Source organism: Monodelphis domestica, chromosome 1 (assembly GCF_027887165.1).
Source record: "Monodelphis domestica isolate mMonDom1 chromosome 1, mMonDom1.pri, whole genome shotgun sequence".
In the NCBI taxonomy this organism is placed as follows: Eukaryota; Metazoa; Chordata; class Mammalia; order Didelphimorphia; family Didelphidae; genus Monodelphis; species Monodelphis domestica.
Window position 1 is genome coordinate 486,255,840 of NC_077227.1, and position 26,517 is coordinate 486,282,356.

General features: G+C 42.4%; 1 protein-coding gene across 1 annotated transcript in view; it reads right to left on the minus strand.

The window, feature by feature from the left end:
• The window catches only part of CDH4 (cadherin 4), a 1,204,972-nt gene that overhangs the window by 19,369 nt on the left and 1,159,086 nt on the right, over window positions 1–26,517 (minus strand). The window contains exons 10-13 of the mRNA XM_007475618.3: window positions 20,481–20,734; window positions 15,066–15,208; window positions 9,012–9,245; window positions 4,677–4,910 (exon numbers count right to left, since the gene is read on the minus strand). Of these exons, the coding sequence (XP_007475680.1) occupies window positions 4,677–4,910; window positions 9,012–9,245; window positions 15,066–15,208; window positions 20,481–20,734 (865 nt within the window). The remainder of the gene's footprint in view (window positions 1–4,676; window positions 4,911–9,011; window positions 9,246–15,065; window positions 15,209–20,480; window positions 20,735–26,517) is intronic.

Below are 26,517 nucleotides of genomic sequence, written 5' to 3' on the forward strand. Positions count from 1 at the left end.
AGGGTACTGGATTTGGAGTTAACAAGTCTTGGCTCTGTCAGTTATTAGCTGTGCAATCTTAGGAAGTTGTTAAACCTCTCTGAGCCTCAGTTTCTTCATTTTAAAATGAAATGGTTAGACTAGATGGCCTCTAAGATCTCTTCTGGATCTAAGTCCACAAGATGATACATTTTATTATGCTTTTCTTTTTTATTAAATTTTAAAAATTAGTTTAACAAGCCAAATAAATGAGTTTTTCTTCCCCGGTGGTCTGTGATCTTCTTAGCCAGGTTCCAAATGCTTTGGGAAACTCGTCAGTGAAGGAAAGAAATAAATATCAAGGAAGTTCAGGATCTGAGAGTGTATTTGCTGGAAGGAACTTTAGAAATAATTTAGTTAAATGTCTCTTCCTCCTCTCCATTTTAGGGATGTGAAAACTGAGCCCAAAGTGGGCAACTGATTTGCTAATGTCACCCAGAGTGAGTATTAAGTCCCTACCCAAGACTGTGTTCTTCTTTCCTGAAGGTACTGACTGCTTTCATATTTTTAGGACTCAGCCTTCAAGAAGAATTTTGAAGGGGAAAAGAAGTCTCTTTTCTAATCTATTGTTTTGATATTTCCCATTTGGTATTGCCATATCACTCGGAAGAATAGCTTCAATGTGTTGATTAGGTTGCACAGATTCCTGTTGAATCTGGGTGTCAGACTTGCCTGTATGTGTAGCTGACTATAAATCTGCCCCAGACCAACTGGCCAAGTGAGAAATGTGCCATTAGCAAGTGGACTCCTGTAGAATATTTTTGTCTCCTCAGTGCCTAGGATAGTGACTGGCACATATATGTGCTTAATAATTAATAAATGGCTATTAATTGCTCTCTCTGTCTCTGTCTCTCTCTCTCTGTCTCTCTGTCTGTCTCTCTGTCTGTCTCTGTCTGTCTGTCTGTCTCTCTCTCTTCCCCTGCCCCCCAGTGTCTCTCTTTGTGTCCGCCTCTGTCTCTGTCCCTGTCTCTGTCTCTATCTATCTGTCTGTCTCCCTCTCTCCTTCCACACCCTCACTCACACACACACATTACCCGCCCTCCTCCCTTCCTTCTTTGGCAGTCTTATTGACTTGAAGCTAATGGTAGGTATTTTGAGCAAGAGGTCAAACATTCCTCATTCAAATGAAGACTGAGTGGCCAGGTCACTCTGCCAAGCTCTGTGTAATTTAGAAGTATCAGAATTGGCGAATATGTCTCTTCTCCACCTCTCTCCCCTAACTGGCATCTCTCCCTCCCCAAACCCACTCATCATAAATTACATTTCTTATCCTTCATGTGGCTTTTTCAGCTCTCAAGCATAAAAAAGTCAATTAGACTGACAATGAATGTCAAAATAAGCTTTGCTAATAAAAACCAGCCTTTAAAGGGGGATAATGCATCTGAAAATGAGGAAAAGAACCTCTTAAATTCAGTGCCCTTCAGCTGAAGGTAATTTTAGTCAACAGAATGTTCACGAGGTTACCTTAAACCTTGAAGTTAAGTTTTGTAAAAAGGATAAAACCCCCCAGATCCTGGATTTCCCTTTTCCCCCTTGCTTCTGAGAGTCTGATGCAAAATTCCCCAATTTTCTAGAACATCACAAACATTTTGAGGAGGCATCTATAAGTGAGGAGACTCCAATGTGATGAGACTCTGGGCACCTCTCTGAAGCCATCTCTGGCTTACCTCCTCCAGGAACACACACTGTGGAAACCAAAACTGAAGCTGCCAGGTGATGGGTCCCTAGGAGTGACCTTGGGCCTCTAGCTCCTATTCTGAATTTCTATGAGTGTATCACTACATGCTTGGCTAAAGCTGGCGACTGAAGTGAGAAACCCTGGTGGAGGAGATAGAGGAAGAAGAACGCTGGAGGGCCCCAGAGGGCTACTGCCTGTACATTCTGGTCCCGTTTGCATTTTCATGAGCACTAACATTAACTAAATTTATGCAAATGCAAAGATAAAAATGATAACACTATAACTTTGAGCAGAGCTTGGCACAGTGGGGACAGAAACCTGGGAAGCTGAAAAAAATATGCATTGGGGTAAATATTCATTCCCAATGTGCAGGAAGAAGCAGTGGGACTCCCATTAGAGATAACCCAAGTTACAGTTTTCCATCTCTCTGCTTCTCACGCATCCCCTGGCCCAGTGTGTTTAAATGGAGATCTCAGAGCTTATGCCATTAGCTCTGCCTGGCACCCACATGCTGTAGCACATTAGGATAATGTACCCACTCCAGCCTCATCCTCCCCCATTTAATCCTTGGCTTGTTTTCCCAATTGTTTTCTACAATAAGATATGACTCTCTTCAGTTTTGATTTCCAAGAAAGTGTATATTTGGTTCCAGCTGTCCCTCCCTCAGAATTCAAATAGTCCAGTCCAAACTCATGGGCCTTGGTTCAACATTGGGATGTGGCCAGTGACCACTTCATTGGGTTTTATGGGAGAAGGAGCTTTCTCTACCCACTAAGGCAGATTTCCAAGGTTCACAAAAATATGATTGAAAAGAAGAACAGGATCTTTGCTGGCTTTAGTAGGGCTCACATTTGGATTCTTGAGGTTTCTTAGGTTGCTCACAGGCAGCTGACTGATGTCTCAGAGAAATGGTCCAAGTGGTGATTCAGTTTTTTCCCCATAATGATCAGTGCCAAAGCTAGCCTTGCTATCAGTTGGGGAAGAACAAATGGACTAGGAGTGAATCTCCTGGGTTCTAGTCCTGGATTTGTCACTAACTTACTTTTTGTGACCTTTAGGAACTTTCTCCCTCTCCTTGGACCTTGATTGTCTCATCAGTAAAATAATAATACCTAGTATTTAAATATATATATCTATTTATATACATAATACAACTTTAAGGTTTTCAAAGTGCCATATATATGTATAGAGATATGATTTGATCCTCACAATAACCATATAAAGTAGTTGCTTTTAAAAAAAATCTCCATTTTACAGATGAGGGAACTGAGAGAGGTTACATGACATTCTTGGGGTCAGTCTCATAGCTAGGGGCAGGATTAGAACCCAAGACTTGCTGATTTAAAGTTCATTATGCTACCTAGGTGCCTAACATTGGATTAGATTATTTTTAATGTTCCTTCTAGTTCTGATATTTCATGATTCCATAAATGACCTGCCAGGATTCTATCTATTTGCTTCTGCCAACTTGCCAACTCCTCTCACCCACACACCCTCCCAGGAGAATATCTCTAAGTGAATTGGTAGGGTGGGTCTGTGGAGCATAAGCTCATGGAGAATGAACTGAACTGCCCTGGCTCAGCAACAAAGGCCATGCTGTCTTTTAGGATAACAAAACAGCCTTTATTGATCCCTTGGTCTTAGGATGATGGGAAGGGGTGTCTATAGTTAAAAGGATTAGCCACTAAGCCAGCAAGAGTAGCCCACTCAGTGAACCTTAAAGAGACGGGCCCTCACGCTTTGACTCCCTCTCCCTTTCTGTTTGATCAGAAGGTGGGAAGAGTCCTTTTATCCTGGATGTAGACACCCCTTATCTTCATGATGGGAACAATAAGGGAAATGCTTCTCCCTCCCAGAGCCAGGTCTTCAGCACTGAACCAGGAGAGCTCTTCGAATACTTCATGGAATGGTCCTGTACACCTTAGCCCCTACCACACACACAGGAAGCCCTTTGGAATCTGGCCCAATGGATAACATATACTACTCTTCCCCACTCCAACTCTGATTTACCTTTGCCTGTGGGCATATAACCATAGAGCCTGTAGAGTTAAAGGCAAGAAAAGTCATTCCTTCTTTGGCGCTTATCATGGAGTGGCTTATTTTGTACTTCTCTAACATACTTATCATCTCTCAGTTAATTAACTAATTGATCCCCATTTACTAAGTACCTGTTATATGCTAGGCACAGTTCTAGGCACTGGGTACACAAAGACAAAAGCAAAAGCCAGTGCTCTTGAGGACTTCACATTCCATCTGGAGAGAAGAACGCACATATGTATAGGTACAAATGTAGGCTGGACTGCTTTTTAATTAAATGTCACCCTACAATGACTTAGTGAATTCCTATTCCTTTAATAGTTTCCATCATTTCTTCTACTCAGTTTTCTTCTTCCACCTTGAGTGATGAGTGATCTGTATGTACCAGGTGAGTGAAGCAATGTTGTCAGAGATTTAGGGAGGGAAGAGACCCTTGAGGCAATCTCATTCAATCTCTTCATTTTACAGATGAAGGAACTGAAGCCCAGAGATTAAGGAACTCACCCAAGACCACACAGGTAATATGTGTTGAAGGGAAGAATTCCAGCTCTGGATTTTGATCCCAGCGCTAGTATTATATGGCTCTGGGAGAAATTTTTTCTCCCTGCACCTCAGTTCCTTCTTCTATAGAATAAGGGAATTAATAATTCTAACTAATCTTTATGATCCCTGAAAACTATGCTATTCTAAGTTCTCATCACAAGAGCAGCAAAGTTGAGAGTTAAAAATATATGTAGCAAACCATCCTGCCAATTATCCATCTGCCTAGAAAACCTATATAGCTAACAGTTGACATATTCTAAGAGATTCTAAGAGTTCAGGGAGCATCTTGATTGGTGCAGACAAACTGCCTGGTGAAGTTAGGGCACAAATGCCCAACATGAGCCGGTGGCCCAGATGTCCCTCTCATCTCCCTCCCCATCCCAGTCAGGGTGATACTCACTTAGCAGAATGATGATACATATGAGGATGGCAATGATGGCCCCAGTGCCCAGGCCAGCGGCAGCCACTGCACCAATGGTGGTGCAGTCTCCGTTCTCATCACAGGGGCACACTTTGACTTTGATGATAGACATGTTGGACAGAGGTGGGTTCCCTGAGTCTGTGACAATGATGGGAACATCATACACTCCAGCCTCGAGGTACATGATACGCAAGCTGAGCTGGGCATAGTCACCTGGAACAAAACAAGCAGACTAAGATGGGTGGAAATTTCTGGGGAACATTCCCAAACATTCCTCTGCCGAGCTGCAGAGGCTCTGTGTGCTTGGCAAGAGGAAGGCTGGGACACCATCATCTTATTCCCAAGTCTATCTTCAATCAAATCTGTGAGAGTGGGTAAATCCTGATCTGTGATTTGGCTAAAAGGCATTGCCAAGAGCACCAAATTGAATTCACCATGTGCTTTTTCATAAAGGCCTTACTATGAGATAAAACCCCTGGATGATCAGATATAGGGAAAAGGGAAAAGTAAGGAAGAGAGAAGGAGAAAGAGAACATTAAGAAGGAAGGCAATAAAGGGGAGACAGAAAAGGAGAATATAAGCTTCTTGAGGGAGGGAGGGAGTATTTTGAATTTGTCTCTGGCCTCCCTTGCACCTTACAGAGTGCAATAAATATTCAATTGAAGGAGAAAGGAGGGGATAGGAAGGGATAAGAGAAAAGAAGAAAGAGCAAGAGAAGAAAGGAGAAGAGGATAAAAGAGAAGAAAGAATGAGAAAGAATGAAAACATGAAGGTAGAAGAAAAGGAGAGGAAAGAGAAAGAGAAGTAGAGAAGAAAGGAGATGGGGTAAAAAGGATGAAGGAAGGATTCAGAAGAGAGAAAAGGATAAATAAGAGAGGGGCAAGGATGAAAAGTAACGAGGCAAGGGAGAGGGAATGAACAAGATGGGCTGTGAGTTGCTAGGCTTGTTACAAAATCTGGAAGCTCAGAGCTGGGTAACAGGAGGAAACCATGAGGTGCAAGAAGAGTTTATACCAAAAAGTAATGTTTAGGTCCCTTAAAAATAAGAACCTGACTGTTTTTCCTCTTCACATTAGTGGGGCCCTAACTAGATTTTGGAATTCTTTAAAATGAACCATGTGCCTCCAGTTTTCAGGGTTGTTTCTTGGTTTTCTTTTAAAGACATTTTTTTTTCAGGCAAGTTGTGATTGTAGGTGGGTGCCCTTCCTCTTCTAGGCTTTGGTGCTAAATTTGACCAGCTCTACTATACAAAGCTCTAACATAAGAGCACTTAACTCTGGATGTCACACTGGCAAGCTCATCAATAGTTCTTTCTTCCCTTTCTCTTTCTGGTTGCCCTTTCCATGGCCAGAGCAAGAGGGAAGGAGGCAAGAACACTCAGGCATGGCACATACTGGGAGCCAAGCCTGTGTTGGTCAGCAGAAAGATAGAGGAAACCTCTAATAAAGTGGGTGTTGAGCTAGCAAAAGTACTAAGTATAGCAGTTGAGAGGCAGCCTGGTGGGGATTGGGTGCTGGACTTGGGTTCAGGAAAACCCGGGTTTGAATCTGGCCTTAGATGCTTGTGATATGACCCTAGGCAAGATGCTTTGGCCCTTAATTCCCTCATTTTTAAAATGAAGGAGTTGGAGTGGATGACTTTTTAATGTTCCTTTTTATCTCTAAATCCATGAACCTTTGCCAGCTAAATGCCAGGTACCATGCTAGGCACTGGAGTGCCCAGTGGAAAATGAGGAGGCCAGATTTGAACTCAGGAAGATAATTTTATTGACTTTAGGTCTGATACTTCTTCAAACCTAGCTGTTCTACCTGTTCTACCTAGCTGCCACCTGGTACACAGAAGACATGTAATAAATATTAGTTGATTACTTTATGTAGGATAATAACTCTATAAAGTAAAACTGAAATATTATTTCCATTTTTAAAATGAGGTATTTCAAGTTCATCAGAAGTCTAGTGACTTGCCCACTGGCATACATTTAAGTAAACATCAGGGACAGGATTTGAAACTAGATCTCTCTTCATTCCAAGGTCACTCTTTCCACAGTCTCCAACTACCTTGGAGAGACCAAGAGCTTTTCCTCAGACCTTATTCGAAGACATTTCCAGGTATTTCATGAATTTCCACCATTGACCAAAAATATATCTATTGGGAAGCCACTAGGCTCTGAAGTATTCTCTCTGGGAGCCTGAGTGTTTAGAGAGGAAAGGCAGTAATATTTACATTTAATAAGAGTAACAATAGTTTCAGATTTCTCCAGCACTTTACTCCTTTTGAAATTTTTCCCTCATCTGTTACCTTATTTGGCTACAAGATAGGGTGGTTGTTAGGACCTTCTATTTGACAGATGAAGCTAGTGTGACTTGCTCAAAAACACATAGCTAAACTCTAAAAGAGCCAAGATTATAAGATAGGTGTTTTGCTTTTTTAGCTCATGGCAGCTCTTTCCAACATTCTATCCTGAATTGTTCAGACTTTGGCTGAAGAGAGTGACTCTCTCTTTGGCTTTCCATGAAACCATATCACAGGGCCTAGCAAGATAACTCTGTACCTCTCCCTTTTGTTGTTCAGTCATTCATTCATGTCTGACTCTTGGTGACCCTATGGACAGTGTTATAGCAATATCTTCCATGGAGCTAAAGATATTGGAGTGGTCTGCCATTTCTTTCTCCAGCTCATTTAAAGGTGGGAAAACTTAGGCCAATGGGCTTAAGGGATTTGCCTAGGGTCACAAAGCTAACTAAGCATCTGAGGCCAAATTTCAACTTAGTTCTTTCTGGTTCCAGACCTGGTACCCTATCCACTAAGCCACCTAGCTGCCTGGTACCACTCTCCAGGCGCTGATAAGTTTTATTCTGACTTTTTTTATGTGGCTTCCATTTTTTTATTATCAAGATGGCATTTCTCAGGCATATGCTGACTTTTTCTAAGAAAGATATCTTTGGTTGGGCTATTAATTAGGTAACCTTAGGGTGCTGAAGAGCAGAATATTGGAAAGAACACTGGATTTGAAGTCAGAGCACCCACTGCTGTTCAAATCTCTGCCCTGCTCTACACGACTCCAACCAACATGTTTGGCCTCTTTGGGCATCATTCAGTTTTATTGCCTCTGAAATGAAGTTGGATCTGGTGATCTCTGAATTCTCTCCTATAAGTTAAACCTATGATGAAGAGAACATTTACTTATTTATTTTTAAATTAAAAATTCTTTTTTTATTATTGTGCAAAACACATGTCCATATTGGTCATTGTTGTCATACAAAACCCAAACCCTAAAACTGTAAAAATAACGATGGGAAAGATAGTAGACTTTGATCTGCATCCATCCCACCACGATAGGTCTTTCTCTGGAGGTGGATAGCGTTCCCCATCACAAATCTTTCAGAATTGTCCCAGATCATTGCATTGAAGTGGTAGTTTTAGATGAAGTGTTTCCCTCCTGCTCTGATTACATTTCAGTAAACATCTCTTGAATACCGATGATATATTTTTCACAGAAATTTTGCTTGGTGTCTGGCACAGAGTAGGTGCTTAATAGATGTTTGTTGATGAGACGACTGATATGCCAGAAATGAATCCATCTGGACCGTGAGCTCCTTGAAGGCAGGGTCTTGATTTCCTCAGACTGAAGATACTGACCGGCACATAGTAGGTATTTAATGAGGTGACTAGATTGCAAAGTCAAAGATGGTCTCTGCTCACAAGGTCTCTGCAATTCCTTTTACTGATACATGAGAGACGGGCTCAGGAAAGCAACTTCTAGCTTGGAATATGGGGGACAGGAGAAGGGAGGACAGCTCCAAAATCAACACAAAAGCCCCATCTGCTAACATGGTCTTGGACTGAACTGGCCCAGACTCTGCCTGCGCTCATGTGCAGGGATGGCTGTCTGGCACCTGTGCAGAGACTGTCCAGCCATCTGTGACAGGGCATCTTCCCATTTCCCTCTGCCCACTATTAAGAGGCCACCTTTGGGTGATTATAGCCCAAGGCATAGCCATTGATCCTGACCATAGCTTGGGCCAATTGCTCTGGGACACCAGGAAGACAGATAATTGCCTTCTCTTCTCAGCCATTGTGGATGATTAATACCCAGCCTGGTCCTGATAACCACTCATAATTATGAGCTGCATTAGCCAATCTCAGTGCCAGGACACTAAGGGTTTCTGTAGCAGATCTGATATGAATCTTCCCTGATGAGCTCTTGGGTCTGTGCTGTGACTGGGGAGGCAGGGAGGGGAAGAGGAAGATGAGGGAAAGCAGGGGGAAGTTTTGGTGGCAGGATGGGTCCCCGGTCGACCAGCAGACCCTTACCATTTAACCGGGTGATGGTCCAGTTCTTCCGCACGGCTGATGGCATGAAGGGTAGCTCAAAGACGTAGGGGCCAATATTGGGATCGATGTCAGCATCGGCGGCTGTGATGTTGATGACGTTCAGGTTGGGCTTCTCGCACACCTGGGCCTCCTTAGGCAGCAGTTCTGGGGCATTGTCATTGATGTCTATGAGATAGATCTGCAGCGTCCCTGTGCCGCTGGCTGGGGGAATCCCTGTGCAAAGAGAAAAGGGTCAGACAGCAAGATCTCATGCAGACCTGCCACCATGTTCATAGAGGCACAGCCACACACAACTCACCCAGACACCGACATAGACAAAAGCCCCCAGAATAGGACCATCTACACCCCAGCAGCTGGAATGGCAATAACAATAGCAGTAATACTGCATTTGCATAAAGCTGTGTCGTTGATGAGATGCTTTCATTTTCTCATTTATTCCTAACAGCCACCTTGTGAGGTAGCTATTCTATGAATTGTTTCTCCTCAGTTACATGCGAGGACACTGAGGCTCACGGGCAGGCATCCAAGGTTTCTGACTCTTATTCCAGGGTTCAGCCCTCCACATTCTGCTACCTTGCATTCGACCATCACTGTTGTTTTGATGATGAAAATAACAAAATGGTGACTGGGATGGGGCTCTGCTGACATTTCAGCCTCTAATTTTTTCCCACTTGGTTTGGCAGAATACTATTAGAATGTGATTCATTAAATGGCTCTGGAAATACTGTGGGCCAAACTCTGTTTCCTCAACTATTAACTTCCTTCCCCATTGAAAGACAGATGTTATGTGGTTACCCTTCAGCCCTTAGGTCCCTTGGCTCTGGTCAGTGTACCTTATCTTGTCAGGGCTCAGGTTTCCATGCCACATCCTGGCCAGCTCCAAACCATAGTTGTGGTGAGTGTATCTCTTTCTTCACTCTTTTTTCCCCAGCTTCTCTTTATGTGTTATTTTTCCCTATTAGAATGTAAGCTCCTTGAGATAGGGGAATGTATTGCTCACTGGGGAGGGAGGGAGGTACCAATATAGGGTCAGATCCTGACAATGAACAAAACAATTTGACCTTATAATCCTGTAATTATCTGCTGAGAGGAGGGAGGTATGTTTCATTACTGGTTCTCTGGGACCACTATTGGTATTTCTGTTACTTCCTTTTAGTGATCTTTTCATCTTTATTGTTGATGTCAACCCAATAACAGTTTGCTTAAAGGCTACCGGTAATATGTACTTCTTGATCCTTTCTCTCTTGTAAGTGGGGTGTCCCTTTGGCAGCCAGAATCCTGTCTGGGCTTCAGAGTTCCCTGTTTCTGCCTCCTCTTGACTCCTACTTCAACCTCCCTCAATTGCCTGGTTTTTCATACCCTGAACTTTGGCATGGGCATCTTGCCATGGAGAGTCAGATCAGATTCTCTGACTCATCACCTCTCATTTTAGTAGGAGTCTCCCTCCACCAACCTTCACCAGCAATTACACCAAGACCTGATAAGGGACTTCTTTGGAGGCCAGATCTTGGGTTATCACACCCTGAGCAGAATGATGGACTAATTTCTAGTTTTAATGTAGGAGCTACACTATTTTTAGTATCTACATTATTTTCAGGACATCTGGGTTGGATGGTAGATTTGGAAGAGCTGAGTTCAAATCCTACTTTGACCCTTATTAATTGCATGATCTTGGGCAAATCACTTAAAAAAAAAACAAACCTCTGTTTGTCTGTTTCCCCATCTGTAAAAATGGGTATAATAACAGCATCTACCTCCCAAGATGTTATAATCAAACTAGGAGCATTTTGTAAACCTTATAGTACTCTAGAAGTTCTTCTACTCCTCCTCCTTTTCCTTCAATTCCACTTCCACCTCCTCCTCCTCCTTCTCCTTCTTCCTCCTCCTTCTCCCTCCAAGCAATCTTATCTGATTTCATTATGCTCACTGATAAAGAGTATCAGCATTAAATTTGGAGCCAGAAGTCCTGAATTAGAATCCTGACTTTGTTATTTGGTTCTTATGTCAGCTTGGGCAAATTCAGATCTTACCCACTCACTTAAAAACTCGGTGACCTTGGGCAAGCCACTTATTGTCTCCTTAAAATGATTAGGCAGCTGGGTGAGACAGTGGATAGAATGTTGAGTGTGGAATCAGGAAGACCTGAGTTCAAATCTGTCCTCAGACACTTGCTAGCTATACGATCCTAGGCAAATTCCTTAACCTCTGTCTGCCTCAGTTTCCTCATCTGTAAAAAGGGGATAATAATACCAAGATTTTGAGAGGATCAAATAAGATATTTGTGAATTGTTTTGTGAATCTGAAATACTATATAAATGCTATTTGCAATTATAAAATGAGCAGGTTAGACTGGACTCTAGGGTTCCTTCCAACTCTGAATAATATATTTCAATGACTGTAAGGTCTGCCAGTGGGGGGAATCATAAGCTGCATTAGCTGAAGTTCCTTAGAATTAATAACACTTGCTTCCCCTGCCCCTTAATAATTTAAAGTTTACACTCAGAGTCTAACCTTCTTAGTGGCTGGCTTGGGACCATTCTTAGAAGTCCTAATTCACTCTGAACCTCAGTGACTTTGGGGAGACATTCCTGAATAAGAATGCCATACTTTTCTACTAGGGCTTTCCAAAAACAAAATAAAAAACACAATTTGAAGATCTGATTCTATTCAAATGACCTTAACAAGTCACTGACCCTCTCTCTGTATCAATTTCCTTATCTAAGAAGTGTGGAAAATAATAGCACAGGGGTTGTTGGGAAGATCAAAGAAGATCATATATGTAAAGTACTTCATAAACCTTGAAGTGCTTTAGAAATGTGATATATTATAGTTATGCCATGGAATATTAGAGGGAATCATTGACCTGTTCCATTCATTTGACATATGAAGAAATTGAGGCTGAGAAAGGGTGAATGACTTGCCCTAGGTCATACCTAAGCATGTGAGGAAGCCAGGACTAAGAATTTTGGGTGATAAATCCAGTCTACTCTTTCTGCCCCTCCTTGATGAAAGAGCCAGGACTGGAACCCAGGTCTTCTGACCCTCAGTTTAGTACTCTCTCTTTCCACTGTAGAACCTCATGAAGGGAGGGCAGGCATTATTGGCCCCATTGGACACGAAAATTTACAGAGGCACAAGATCACATGTATGTAATGGAAGAATCAAGAGGTATCTCCCAGGTCTTGGGAATCTTACTGAAGTCTCATGCTTTTTCTGTTACACCCTGACAGCCTGATATAGACTAGAGAGCCTGACTTGAGAAATCTATTCTTGCTTCTGCCACTACTTCTAGAGGGGACCCAGGAGACCTGATCAGAGAACGTCCCTTGGCTTCCTGCTAAGGACAGATGAAAACACTATCCAATGCCATCATCTGGAAGATGCCTCCTCAGCTCTGACCTAGGACAATGGAGCCTTCATGCGACACTTACAGTCTGAAGGCAGATCTGATGGAGACAGCAAGTAGACTGAGTTCCCTTCGTAGCCTAGAGAGAAATGTTGGAGAGTTTGGGATCTGTTACTGGCTTAACTTTTTCATAAAGTCAATATGCTATTTCTGGTGAATGGAGGGATGAATGTAGCAGTCATTCAGGCCTCGCAGACATTCCCAGGGCAAGCAAACCCAGGGCATTCAGAGTGTGTCTGTACCTCTGAGGACAGGCATTTTTTTTACCTCTTGGTGTCCTCCCTTCAAATACCACTTATAAGAGAAGGAAACTAAGTCTCATAGATTTTAAGACTCCAGCTCAAAGGACTGATCCTTCACTCCAGAGACAGCTGTAGAGCCCAATTCTCCTTCAGGCCCCCAAACCAAAGGTAAGGATGGAAGAGAGAAGAGCACTAATATTCTAATCCTGGGTCTGGCTTCAGATGGAGGCACCTGACCTTGCATTAACAGCTGCCTGTTCTGGTTGAAGCAGGCCCTGTGTAAAAAATACATCCGAGGGGATGTCTCTTTAATCTTTCACAAAACACATCAAAACAAATTTAAGGAAACGCAGCCTTGTTCTTGCCTTTGAAAAGCTGCTTTGATAAGTAGATGATGACACAGCACATAAGCAGGGAGACATGCAAAAGGATTCTATTAACCTAGATAAAACTTTAGCCATTACCCTGAGCACTCAGGAAGGAATTTTAAATGAGATGTTTTTTCATGTGCATTTTTATGGCTGCACTATTATAGTGACGATTCATTTTTCAGAAATCTTCATGCAATTTCAAACCTGGGAGTTGCAGAGGGACCAGAGGGAAGGGGACGGGTCCTTTGTCTTTGGAGTACAAATATTAGGGCAGCAACTTTGCCTTCTAGAGTACTTAGGGATTAGAACAGCCACTGTGGCTTCCTAGATTTGAAAGGCTAGGAGCTAGGGGTTAACATTAGCCTGGGATTTTACTTTCACACATATACATATTTTTCAAGAAGCAACAACTATGGACTTTTTTCTAGATCTTTCTAGGGCTCCCCCCAGGAGAACTTTCTTTTAGGAATAACAGGATTCGAACAGAAGAACCCTTGGACATTCTGGGGCCGAAGGGCCATCAGCGGCCACCTAGTCTAGTCTCTGTTTGAGCTGTGATCTTTGCCACAATACTCCCTGACAAGTGGTCAAGCAGCCTTCTGGGGAACACCTCTAGTGAGAGGAAACTGACAATCTGTCAAAGGAGCCTGTTTCAGTTTTGTATTGCTCTAAGTGACAGGAAGGTTTTCCTGACATGGAACTGGTAAACAGTGTCTGTAGCATTCACCTATGGCTCCAAGTTTTGCCCTGTGGTCACTGAATTAAAGGGCTTAAAAAAAATCCTCTCTTCCAGCCCCTTTATTTAAATAAGGATTATGCTGAAGGCCCAGAAAGGACTAGTGAATTGTCTAAAGCCACACAGTTAATCCATAGCTGTGCTGGGCTAAAACCCAAGTTTTCTGAAAAGCTTTCACATTCTCCTTTCTGCCTAGCATAGTATCTTATCATCATTGTTGTTTTAGTCATTTTGGCCATGCCTAACTCTTTGTGCTCCCTTTTGGGAGTTTTCTTGGTTTATGATTTTTTTCTCCAGCTCATTCAACCAATGAGGAAACTGAAGCAAATGAAATTAAATGACTTGCCCAGGGTCACACAGCTAATAAGTATGTGAGGCCAGGAAGATGAGTCTTCCTGATTTCAGGCCAGGCAGGGTATCCAGTATACCACAGAGCTTCCCATAGCATCTTACACATGAGAATAAATGCTTCCTGAATAAATGGCCCCACTTCTGTTTCCAGTCTTCTGACGCCTCACTCACCCCACAAATAATCTGTGATCTAGTAACCCTGGCCTCTTTGCTCTTTCTTGCACAAGATACATCATTTCTTAGCTTTGGGTACTATTTCTCTGGTAGCCTCCCATGCCTGGAATTCTCTTCTTTCTCAGTTCCATTTCCTGGCTTTCTTTCCTTTTTTTAATTCCCATCTAAAATCCCACCTTCTCCAAGAAGCTTTTCCTGATTCCAAGGATTCCTGTTCATTCTAGTGTCTTCCCTTTGTTGATTATCTCCAACTGATCCTGTATAGAGCTTGTTTGTACATAGCTGCTTGCATTTTGGCTCCCCTGTTAGACGGTGAGCTCCATGAGGGCAGGGGCTGCCATTTACTTCTCTGCATCCCCAGCACTTACTTCAGTGCCTGGCACATAATAGACTGGCTCCTCTTTGTTCTCCTTGACCATTGCCCTCTACAAAGCCTGTGGCATCTCCCTTTCTCAGTTTCTCTACTTTTTTCTAAAGCTGTCAGAAGCATAGCACAGACCCCATCTGAGCAAACCTCCCAAATCAATCCTCTGTTTGCCTCGGCTTCCCTTTAATAACACACTCTGAATCCTGGGCACATTTAATTTACTCCACCAATTTCCTGTCCTACTTTCACATTGCCCCCCCTTTCTTTTGACCGTAAAACCTGGGAAAAGGATAAGTTATCCTGACAACTCTGTCAGGGCATCATTCCTGCTAATGCATCACATTAGGGTCTCACTGAAGCATGAACAATGCAGATCTGGGCCACACCATTGTCAGCCGCCAGGAACGTGGCCTCGTAGACATTATTCTTAATGTAGACAGACTCTCGATCAAGGACAGCCGCAGTAGTGATCTGACCATTCGTGGCATTAATGTTCAGCCAGTTTGCCGGATCGGACAGCTTGGAGTATCTATGGAGAAAAGCAATAAATATAGGCAAGGTTCTCTGTTGATGGGCCTTTGGTAGAATTTGAAACAAAGTATTTTTTCACCTTTAAGCACTGCTGATCTTGTTAGGGGAATGATGGCAGCGATGGAGGTTGTTACCTGAAATAGCTAAGATCCACAGCCAGCTCATACTTGATATCAGCATGGGACAAGGCTACAAGAATTCCAGGACGCTTGGTGTTGCTGCTTGGCACAGGAGACTCGTCTGTTTTTTCTCCCTTTGCTACCCTACGGGTCTCTTGGCAAATGACTCTCTCTTCACTGAGAGAGTTTGGTTTCTCTTTCTCTACTTGTAATCACAATATCATAAATTTTAGAGTTGGATGGGGCATATCCTCCCAATGTCTTATTTTACAAATAAGGAAACTGAGGCCAAGAGACAGTTTGAGCACAGTTGAAGCTTGATCATCCCCTTCCCGTGTCCCATTGGCTTTGATTTTGTCCTCTGTCCTCCTTTAGTATTAAGTTATTGTGCTTTGGAATATATCTTTCTGATATCTTTCTCTTTGGGAAGTTTTGCTAAGCCTCTTCCGCAGACTGTAAAGCCTTTAAATACTTTATCTTCTCTTTACCATCAGGTGACCTACTGGGTAATTATTCATTTTATAAAATATTTCACCTTAGAATTCTTGTCCAATTCTATACTTTTTGCCCATCATTCCCCTTTGCCTACTCATTATTCCAGTCCAATAGATCAACTTGCCATTCCCCCCACAAGGTACTCTATCGACCTTTGTACAGTCTGTCCCCCATGCCTAGCATGCCCTTCTACCTCCTGGGATCCCTACTTTCTTTTTAGACTCACCTCATGTTCTATCTCTTATGGGAAATCTCTCTGGATCCCTGGAGATAGCTTCCTCTTTCCTCCTCGAATTCTCTTTCATAGATTTATCTATTAATACATTGCATCCCTTTCAGCAGAATAGAGTCTCCTTGAAGACAGGGACTATTTTTCATTTTATTTCTGTATTCACAGTGCCTTGCATTTAGGTGCTTAACAAATGCTTATTAAATTGAACTGGAAATTGATCAAAGTTCATAGAGTTAGAATGGAAAGTGACCTTAGAGATCACTGAGTTCAATCCATTTATTTTTATAGATAGAGTTGAGGCCCAGAGGTTAAGTGACTTGCCCAGGGTCATACAAGCTAGTAAATGGAGGTGAGATGCGAATCAAGGTCTTCTCGATTCTGATTCTAAGTGCCTGCAGCACCTTTAAAACAAGAAGCAGGGGGCAGCTGGGTAGCTCAGTGGATTGAGAACCAGGCCTAGAGATGGGAGGTCCTAGGTTCAAATCTGGCCTCAGCCACTTCCTAGCTGTGTGACCCTGGGCAAGTCACTTGACCCCCATTGCCTAGCCCTTACCACTCTTCTGCCTTGGAGCAGTATTGGCTCCAAGACAGAAGGTAAGGGTTTTATAAAAAAACAAAAAACAAAACAAGAAGTAGCTTATATGAATTTAAGATATAAAAATCTTTTCAGAAACACACCTATTTTGTAAAGCGGGGCCCCTATTTGCACACTCAGGATTTTATCCATTCCTTGTGGCTCTCAAATCTGCCTCTCCTTGCAGGCTTCTTTGACTAGTTTCTCTCTCATCTTTTTGCTGTGTCAGCCACAGGGGGAAAAAAAATCTCATTTTGCATTTCAGAAAGCTGTGCTGGGGAAAAGCTCAGCTGAACTTAATAGCCTCAGTCTGCTATGGCAAAGCACTGTTCTCTGCGATAAACCCCAGGTAAACAGCTTTATGCCTTTGTTTTCAAAATGTGCCACTTGATCCACTGGCAAAACAACAATTTTGCCATCAAATGTGTGGTCTGGGAACTTCAGCTGGAGCAGCTGAACAGCCCCTGGCTGGAGGTTGTTAGGGGAAGTACTTTCATATATGATGTCTAGACTGTACAAGCCCGGGGCTTCTCCAACCCTGCTGAGGCTCCGTGAACAGTCATGCTGGCCATTCTGTCTAGGTGACAGGCCCAGGCTTCCCTGGATCCTGTCCTTTTAAGGGATCCTGAAGAGGTCCCTTTGCTCAGGTGGAATGAGGATAGTGTGAAGATGTGGGGAAAAAAGCAGTGGATTAAGACATTTTGCAGTCTTCCAAACTTCTTGCCATAGCTCCAGTTTTCTGCACGCATACCAAATCCCTTGACTAGAGACTTTCACCAACAGACAAATAGGGAGATATACTAACTGCCTACTATGTGCTAGATTCCTCAAGAATCTGAGGATTTTATTCGTGAGGGAATTCTCTCCACTTAGGCAGATTAAAAAAAAACAAATCCTTTGTCATTTAAAAGTGAGTAAATGGTCTTTGAAGTTTATGGCTGAAACACATACCACTCTTTATTCAGTCTGCTGATGAGTCCCACCATATGTAGTTAGGCTAATCCATAGACAATGAGGAAATGCAATTTAGTATGTATATTGTTAGACTTGGAGGTTTGAGTTCAAATTCTGTCTTGAATATTTATTAGTGAGACTGAAGGAATGTCACTTGACCTTTAGGGGTTTTACTTTCCTCATCTGTAAAATGAAGGTATTGGACTAGATGACCTTGATGATATAGAAAGGTAGGTGGAGAAAATGGCACTTGTGACAGATGGTCTTGATTTTTCTTAGTAAAGCAGAAGAGAAGATCCTTTGTTTAGAGTAAGAGTGGAGAGGGTGATGAAAGTTTGAGCAGAGAGGATTTAGAATAGCTAGTGGGAGAGAGAAGGAAGAGAGAGAGAGAGAGAGAGAGAGAGAGAGAGAGAGAGAGAGAGAGACAGAGACAGAGACAGAGAGAGAGAGACAGAGAGAGAGAGAGACAGAGAGACAGAGAGACAGAGACAGAGGCAGAGAGATGAGACAGAAACAGAAAGAGACAGAGAGACATGGAGCCAGACAGAGACAAACAGACAGAGACAGACAAAGAGGCAGAGACAAGAAGAGAGAGATAGAGACAGAGAGAGAATTAGGGATCAATAAGAAGATGGCTGTGCAGTGGTAGCAAGGGCTTAGTAGAACCTGGAAAATAGAAATGGATTTAACTGGTATGATCTTGTGACTTTTCCCATCAGTGTTTTGCAGAAGATGTGTAAGAACAACAAACATAGATGGTAGCAGATAACCTGCAGCTGGGATTTGGCAAGACACATGTGGCAACAGGACAAGGGGACAGGAGATTCCCAAGGAAGGAGACAGTAAATAGTTGAATTGATTAGCCACAGGTTAAGACTAAAAAGGGAGGAGAGCAAAGTCAGAGCAGGCATTGTAGGGAAGGGTGGAGTAATGAGGACAAAATAAGGATAAAGAATAGGTAAGAGAGGAGTGAAATAGACACAGAAAGATATGAAGTTCAGATCAGAGAAAGAAATTTTGGAGCTCAATATCAGAGATAGAATAGTCTTGAGGGATGTTGAGATCAAGGGTATGATCGTTCTTATGGACCCCTAAGGGCAGAGAAAAATGAAGGTAATAGGAATTTGGGAAGGTGATAACCTAAGAGACCAAGGGGGCCATTTGAGGGACTTCAACCTGTACATTAAATCTTCAAGTTTAAGGGGAGAAGTTAGAGAAGACAAAAAGATTATGAGCTAAGTTCAAAAGACTTTGAAAAATGAAGGAAACAATGAGCTGGGCCCAGAACGACAATGATTGTGCCAAATACCATTTGAGAAACTGTAGAGTACCATCATTGATCTCAGGTTCATGATACTGCAAAGGTCGTACCAATACTGATGTTCTATGGTTTTGATCAGTAGAAAAACATTATCTAAGAAGACTCAAAGGACAGAAGAAATCTGAATTGTGGGTGTACATAGATTGTAGCAGATTACCGACAATAATTTGAGCATAGGAAATGTTGTATAATACACACTTGAGGAAAAGTATGACAAGGAAAGGAAGTAGGCTGGCCATATAACAAGAATGAGGAATAATAGAGGTAATTTGAGTGAAAAACTGGTATTCACAAATATTATAAGAACTAGGAGAATAATATAGAATGCAAAGGTAGAGATGGATTGCCATCTGCACTTGAAAATGTTCATGTGGAGTTTGTAGGTCCACATGTCTCTAACTAAGCAATAGGGAAGGCTATTGAAATTCAGAGAGGAAATCTAAAGATTCTAGCAGTTGGAAGTGACACTAGCAACTCCAGGTGAGAAGGAAGGAAGCTCAGGTGTGAAAAGGTCAAGAAACTTTCTTGCTACGCCTTCCCCCCCCCCCCCCCATCAGTGAATAAACTGTTGGAGTTTTCTATTTTATCAGTGTTTTCCATTCCCCAAGTCAGGGGTAGCTGAAGAATTTGTCCATATGGGCAGCCCTAATCTGATCACAATGTTTCAGACCTTTTGAGCCCTACAATTCTGCAAGCATATTCTTTTCAAATCAAATCAAGATTGCAGCTCATCTTTGGTATAAGAAAATAAGAGAAACATTTCTCCCACTTATCATAGAGTATTTAAATTGGAAGGGACATTAGAGGCATCTAATCCAAACTCCTAAGGAAACTAGGGTGCTACAGTGATGTGCTCTGGTTTGAGACACTTGCTAGCTATGTGACCCTGGGCAAGTCACTTAACCCTGTTTGCCTCAGTTTCTTCATATGTCAAATGAGCTGGTGAAGGAAATGGCAAATCACTCCAATGTCGTTGCCAAGAAAATCATAAACAGGGTCACAAAGAGTTGGACATGACTGAAAACAACTGAACAATAAACAATAATTCCAAAACCTTAAGGAAACTAAAGTTCTAAAGTGCTGTGTTGTGGGTTATAAGACATTTGGCTATTTTAAGTTTAGCTTTTTCTTTTTGGCTCTGAATTATATGTATTTACACTGCTGGAGATGGGAGTAAAGCTAAGGTTTAGGGCCAACTTTGACAGAGTCTCTTCTAAGATCAGTCCCCTAGAGTCCAGAGAAAGTTTGCCCAGGGTTCTAAATCTGGGCTGCTTCCTCCAACCAGGAAATAACCAGCAGCCTGTCCCTTATGATACTCTTCCTTTTTTACCTGGAGGAGTGGGTCAATACATAACTCTGTAGCAGTCACTTGGGACCTTTCTCTATGATGTCTCAGCAGAGGAGAATGAAGCCATAGAAGCAAGTTTGGTTTTGATTTTTAGATTGTTGGAGGCTCCTGTGAGTCCTGGGTCTGGGCAACCTTCCTTAAAGTATTCTCCAGGGATTAGCTTAGCTGGGTAAACCTGAGCTATTATTATCTTTGAATCAAAAATGTACTTTCCTCAAAAGACCCACCTTACTGCCTGCTGCATGAATCTGTCAGGGTCCACAGCAGAAAATGTGGTCAACACTGTTCCCATGGGAACACCCTCCTCTAGACGGATCAGTTTGTGGTTGGAAGGAAAGTATGGAGCCTCATTAATGTCCATGACGGAGATGGTCACCCCTGCAGTGGACTGGAAGGACATCTGGATCCCACTGGCCAAGGGTGCTTGATTGGATACCATCACAGTCAGCATGAAAGCTCTGTTCATTTCATAGTCAACAGCCTAGAACAAGGGAAACAAGAACAATGAATGGATACGAGGCCACTGGGAAGGCAATGTCATTCTTGAGGTATGGCAACTGTGAGAACCCCCAAGCCCCACACTGAAGACTGGTTTGGAGCTACAGGAATGTAGAATAAGCTTGAGGGAGGAAGGAAAAAAGAGGTGTATCAACCACTGATGCAAACCATTAGCAGAAGTGACTGGGCTGCATCAGAAGGCATTATTTTCACATTTTTGTCTCCTCACATCCACGGGAAAGTTGCTGACCCTAGAATACACTCTGTTCCTAAGGTAGCTTCTCTAGTTCTGATTGAGCTTTGTTCCATCTCTCTCTACCTTGATACAGTGGGTCAAGAAGAGGAAAAGGCATTTTTTCCCCTTGCTTTTCACTTTTTCTGTCACCATCACTCAGTAACTTTTCTTCTTAAGAACTCCTTTTTTCCATATCACCCAAACCATATCCTAGTTGTAGTTTTCTAATGGATGCCAGCTCATTTCCCTTTGTTTCTCAAGAAGCTGAACAGTTTCTGAGTTATAGTCAAAAGGCTGATACATAGGGATAGTCAATTAAAATAAAAACTTTACCTTCCATCTTAGAATTAATACTATGTATTGGTTCTAAGGCAGAAGAATGGTTTAAACACTAGGCAATGGGAATTAAGTGACTTGTCCAGGGTCATACAGCTAGGAAGTGTCTGTGGTCAGATTTGAACCCAGGATTTCCTATCTCCAGGCTTGGTTCTCTATCTACTAAGCCATCTAACTGCCCCTTGAAAGTCAATTATTGATTTTACATTCATTTATATGTTCTACCTCTATGATCCAGAACTCTGTAATTTCTATACTTGACAACAATCCTGACCTAATATATCCTCCTGTGCCTCAGTATTCCAAAACTTCTCCATTATCCTGTGCCTCAGTATTCCAAAACTTCTCCATTATCCTGTGCCTCAGTATTCCAAAACTTCTCCATTATCACTCCACATAGGTATTTCACTTTCCCTTGCTTTCTGAGTCTGTCACCCATGTTCTGGCTTCATTTTCCTCCCCTTGCAATTTAAATTTTATAGTTAAGTAATTCGATTATACCCTGTCATGTACCCTGAAATTCCTTGCCCTCCTGTCCTACTGTTATTGCCTTGTGAAACCCCAGCCCTGGGGTTACTCTAATCATCCACTATCTGCTTTTGCTTGGTTGTTGCTGAATGCCAATGAAGAAAGTCACACCTCTCTGCTATATTACAAATGAGTGTCATATTATTTTAACTGGATCTCCCCATATACAGCAATCTTTTTATTTTCCCCCAACTGGCTCTCTACTATACTCCAAAAAGCAGTTGTTTGAAACCCTTTTGTCCTTTTCAAGTCTCCTTTCCCCTCCTTTTCAGCAGAGGACTTTGCCTCCTTACTTTGCTGAGAAAATTGAGCTCCTTCTACTCCTTTATTCTGTACCTTCAAACCTCTCAACACCATTATCAATTCTTTTTTTTCTTCCTTTACCCTAGTCTTTGATGAAGAGAAGAATTTCCTTGCCAAAGCTAACCATTCTGCTTATGTTCTTGATCTTCCCTCCAATCTCTGCCAGGATTTATCCCTCTTCAATCATTCTCTCCCATTCTAATCTTCAGGCTTTTTGTACCTATTGACTCTTTTATTGCTGCTTACAAATACACAGAGGTCCCCTCCATTCTTCAAAGACTTTTACTTCATGCTAAGATCTCCTCATGCTATTGTCTTATCTCTCTTTTCCTTTCTCCAGTCACATCCCTAGAAAAAACCATCTGGACTAGCCCTCTCTACATCATCTTTGCCTACTCACTTCTCAAGGCTTTTCTCTCTGACTTCAGATCTCCCCAATGAACTAAAAGCATCATATATAAAGTCACCAATGATCTTTTAATTGCAAAATCTGATAATCTTTTTTCAGTTTTCATCCTTCTTGACTTTCTGCAGTGTTTGACACTGATGATGAAGCTCTAAGATAACAACTGACATTTACCTCGTGCTTTATAGCTTTCATAGAACTTTCTAAAAATTAGTTAATTTGCTCCTCACAATAATCCTGTGAGAGAAATACTATCTATGCTATTAACTCCATTTTACAGGTGAGGGAACTGAGGCTTCGAGAAGTTAAATGACTTGCCCACCCAGGGTCACGTAACAAGCAAGTGTTAGAGGAAGGGCATAAACCTGGTCAACCCAACTCCAAGACAGGCACTTTATCCAGGATACCATACTATTGTGAAATGATCTAAGGAAGCTATTCCTCTGCTCAAGAAACAGTAGTGGCTTCCTCATGTTCAGGATAACATATAAATCCTTCTCTTTGACATTTAAAGCCCTCCACAGTCATATTCTAGCCTACTGTTGCACATTAATTCATTTCACATATTTTAGGATCCAGTTAGACTGTCTATTTTATGTTTCCTCAACATGATGATATTCTCTCATCATCTCCTTGCACAGGCTGCCCCCTATGCCTGGAGTGCACTCACATTTTATTTCTGCATTAGAGCATCTCTAGACTCCTTCCTAGTTATATCTCAATTTCCCCAGTTGTTAGTGTCCTATTATCACCTGCCCAAAATGACTTAGTATTTCTTTTTCTGTGCACATGTTTCCTCCCAAAGGAATGGAAGTTCTAGTGAAGGCAAAGTCAGTTTTAGTTTTGTTTATATGACCCCAGTGCCTAGAACAGTGACTGTCACATATAAGGACTTAAATCCTTACCCAATTAATGAGTAAATAACTGCCACCCTCTTCATTTGGGGTTCAATGACACTGCTCTTCTCCTGGCTCTCCTTCTTGGCTAACCCATGTCAGTATCCTTTGTAGAATGATCATCCGTGTTGCACCTCCTAAACTTGGATGTCCCCAAAGGCTTTGTGCTGACTTTTCTTCTATTTTCTTTAAACATTTCTCTCATTGATGTCATTAGCTCTCATTCCAACACTTTGCGAAGTGCTTGGCATATGGTAGGCACTTAATAGGTGCGTATTGACTTCAATTATCACCACTGTTTAGAGGACTCTCAGAACTTTATATTCAATTCTATTTAGTCTTTTAAATTCCAGTTCTATGTCATCAGTGACCTATGAATATCTTCAACTGTATGTCCCATTGATATCTCAAACCCAACACATTCCAAATGGAACTCTCCTCTTCACCCTTCAAACCTACTCCTCCAGATCTGTCTTTTTCTGTTGAAGACATCATAACCTTTGTAGACACCCAGCTTTGTAGCTCATAGTCATCCTTGACTTTTCCCTCTCCCTTAACATCCACTTTTAATTAGTTATCAAGTCTTGGTGATTTCCTCCATAATATCTCTTGCATCTGCATCTTCTGTACTCACATGACCACTGCCCAAGTTCAGGCCTTTATCACCTCTTGTCTGGCCTATCAGCACAGCTTTCTAATTGGATTCCTTCTTTTTTTTTCCCCTAGACTCTCTCATTCATCTCTTCACAGCTGCCAAAATAATCTTCTTGTATCACAAACTCATCATGTCAATCTCCTGCTCAAGAGGACATTTCACATTTTTAAAAAAAATTTTTTAAATTAAAAAAAAAATTTTTTTTAAAAACCCTTACCTTCCATTTTGGAGTCAATACTGTGTATTGGCTCCAAGGCAGAAGAGTGGTAAGGGCTAGGCAATGGGGGTCAAGTGACTTGCCCAGGGTCACACAGCTAGGAAGTGGCTCAGGCCAGATTTGAACCTAGGACCTCCCATCTCTAGGCCTGGTTCTCAATCCACTGAGCTACTCAGCTGTCCCCTGACATTTCACTTCTTATAATCACTAATTTCCTTCAAGGTGAGCATTGATTTTTGTTTTATCTGTGTATCCTCAACACATAGCATAGTGCCTTGGTATATATATATATTGGATACATACTTAGTAAAGGCTCATTTGATTGGATTTGAGTGTTTGGCAGTTTTGGACTACCTATTCACTGGCTAACTTCTAGTGGAAGATGTAGCATTTAGTCAGGGACTAAGTAAGATAGGAATCCTGTTTAAGAGAGGACTTGATTAGATGGCTTCTGAGGGTCCTATTTAACTGTAGGGTTTGGCGATTCTCTAAACTGTGTCCATTTTCCATCAAGTCAGGTCACTTCTCTGTCCGAGTGGGTCATTTCCTTACCTTGCCCTCAGAGTCTTTCACTATTTGGCAGACCTTTAGCCTGCCATGCACAGACTTCTGAAGTCATGGAGTAAGAAGTGCAATTTCTAGAGTAGTCTGCATGATGGGAGACCACTGATTTGTCCAGAAAAAGATGTTAGCATAGAGGGAAATTATTGTATGTAAACTACATGTCCATTTAGAGTATCAGAGAGTAGAAATCAATCACACCTCCCCTGTCTATTGTAATTTGCCATTTATAAAGCCTTTTTGCAGTCAAATCTCATTTCATCCTCAAAAAAATCCTGGGAGAAATGAGTATGAGGTAAGCCATTTTCTCTTTTTGAACCTCAGTTCTTTCATCTATAAAATCGATCTAAAAATACTTGAATTCTCTACCTCTGGTTGGGTTGTTGTAAGGAAAATGCATTGCAAACCTTGAAGTATCATAGAAACCCAAGTAATTATTATTATCATTATTACTATCATCATTATTTTCATTATCACCACCATCATCATTAATCATGTATCCTTGCAATGTTTTTAAGAATTTTCTTGGAGTGCCCAACACAACATAAAAGTTAGCTACGGAAATTAAGAACTTAAAAAAAAAAGACCACAAGCCCAAAAGACTTAATTTTGGCCCTTGTTCCTAGAAAGGAGATTGGCTAATATTTGTTGGGGTGGCATCCCAAGAATAACCAGTTGATTTTGTTAAGAATGAGCAAGAAGGGCATTTCAAAAGATAATTAGTTTTTCTAGCTCTCCAGACAACTGGGTCAGACTCTTAAGGGTACCCCTCCCCTCCCCTCCCCTCCCCTCCCCTCCCCTCCCCTCCCCTCCCCTCCCCTCCCCTCCCCTCCCCTCCCCTCCCCTCCCCTCCCCTCCCATCCCTCCCCTCCCCTCCCCTCTCCTCTCCTCCCCTCCCCTCTCCTCTCCTCTCCTCTCCTCTCCTCTCCTCTCCTCTCCTCTCCTCTCCTCTCCTCTCCTCTCCTCTCCTCTCCTCTCCTCTCCTCTCCTCTCCTCTCCTCTCCTCTCCTCTCCTCTCCTCTCCTCTCCTCTCCTCTCCTCTCCTCTCCTCTCCTCTCCTCTCCTCTCCTCTCCTCTCCTCTCCTCTCCTCTCCTCTCCTCTCCTCTCCTCTCCTCTCCTCTCCTCTCCTCTCCTCTCCTCTCCTCTCCTCTCCTCTCCTCTCCTCTCCTCTCCTCTCCTCTCCTCTCCTCTCCTCTCCTCTCCTCTCCTCTCCTCTCCTCTCCTCTCCTCTCCTCTCCTCTCCTCTCCTCTCCTCTCCTCTCCTCTCCTCTCCTCTCCTCTCCTCTCCTCTCCTCTCCTCTCCTCTCCTCTCCTCTCCTCTCCTCTCCTCTCCTCTCCTCTCCTCTCCTCTCCTCTCCTCTCCTCTCCTCTCCTCTCCTCTCCTCTCCTCTCCTCTCCTCTCCTCTCCTCTCCTTTCCTTTCCTTTCCTTTCCTTTCCTTTCCTTTCCCTTTTTAAATGATTACCTTTTTTTAGAATCAATACTAAGTATCAGTCCCAAGCCAGAAAAGTGGTAAGGGCTAGACAATTGGAGATATGTGAATTTGGCTAAGGTCACACAGATAGGAAGTGTTAGGCCAGATTTGAGCCCAGGATTTCCTGCCTGGTTCTCTATCCACTCTCTTTAACA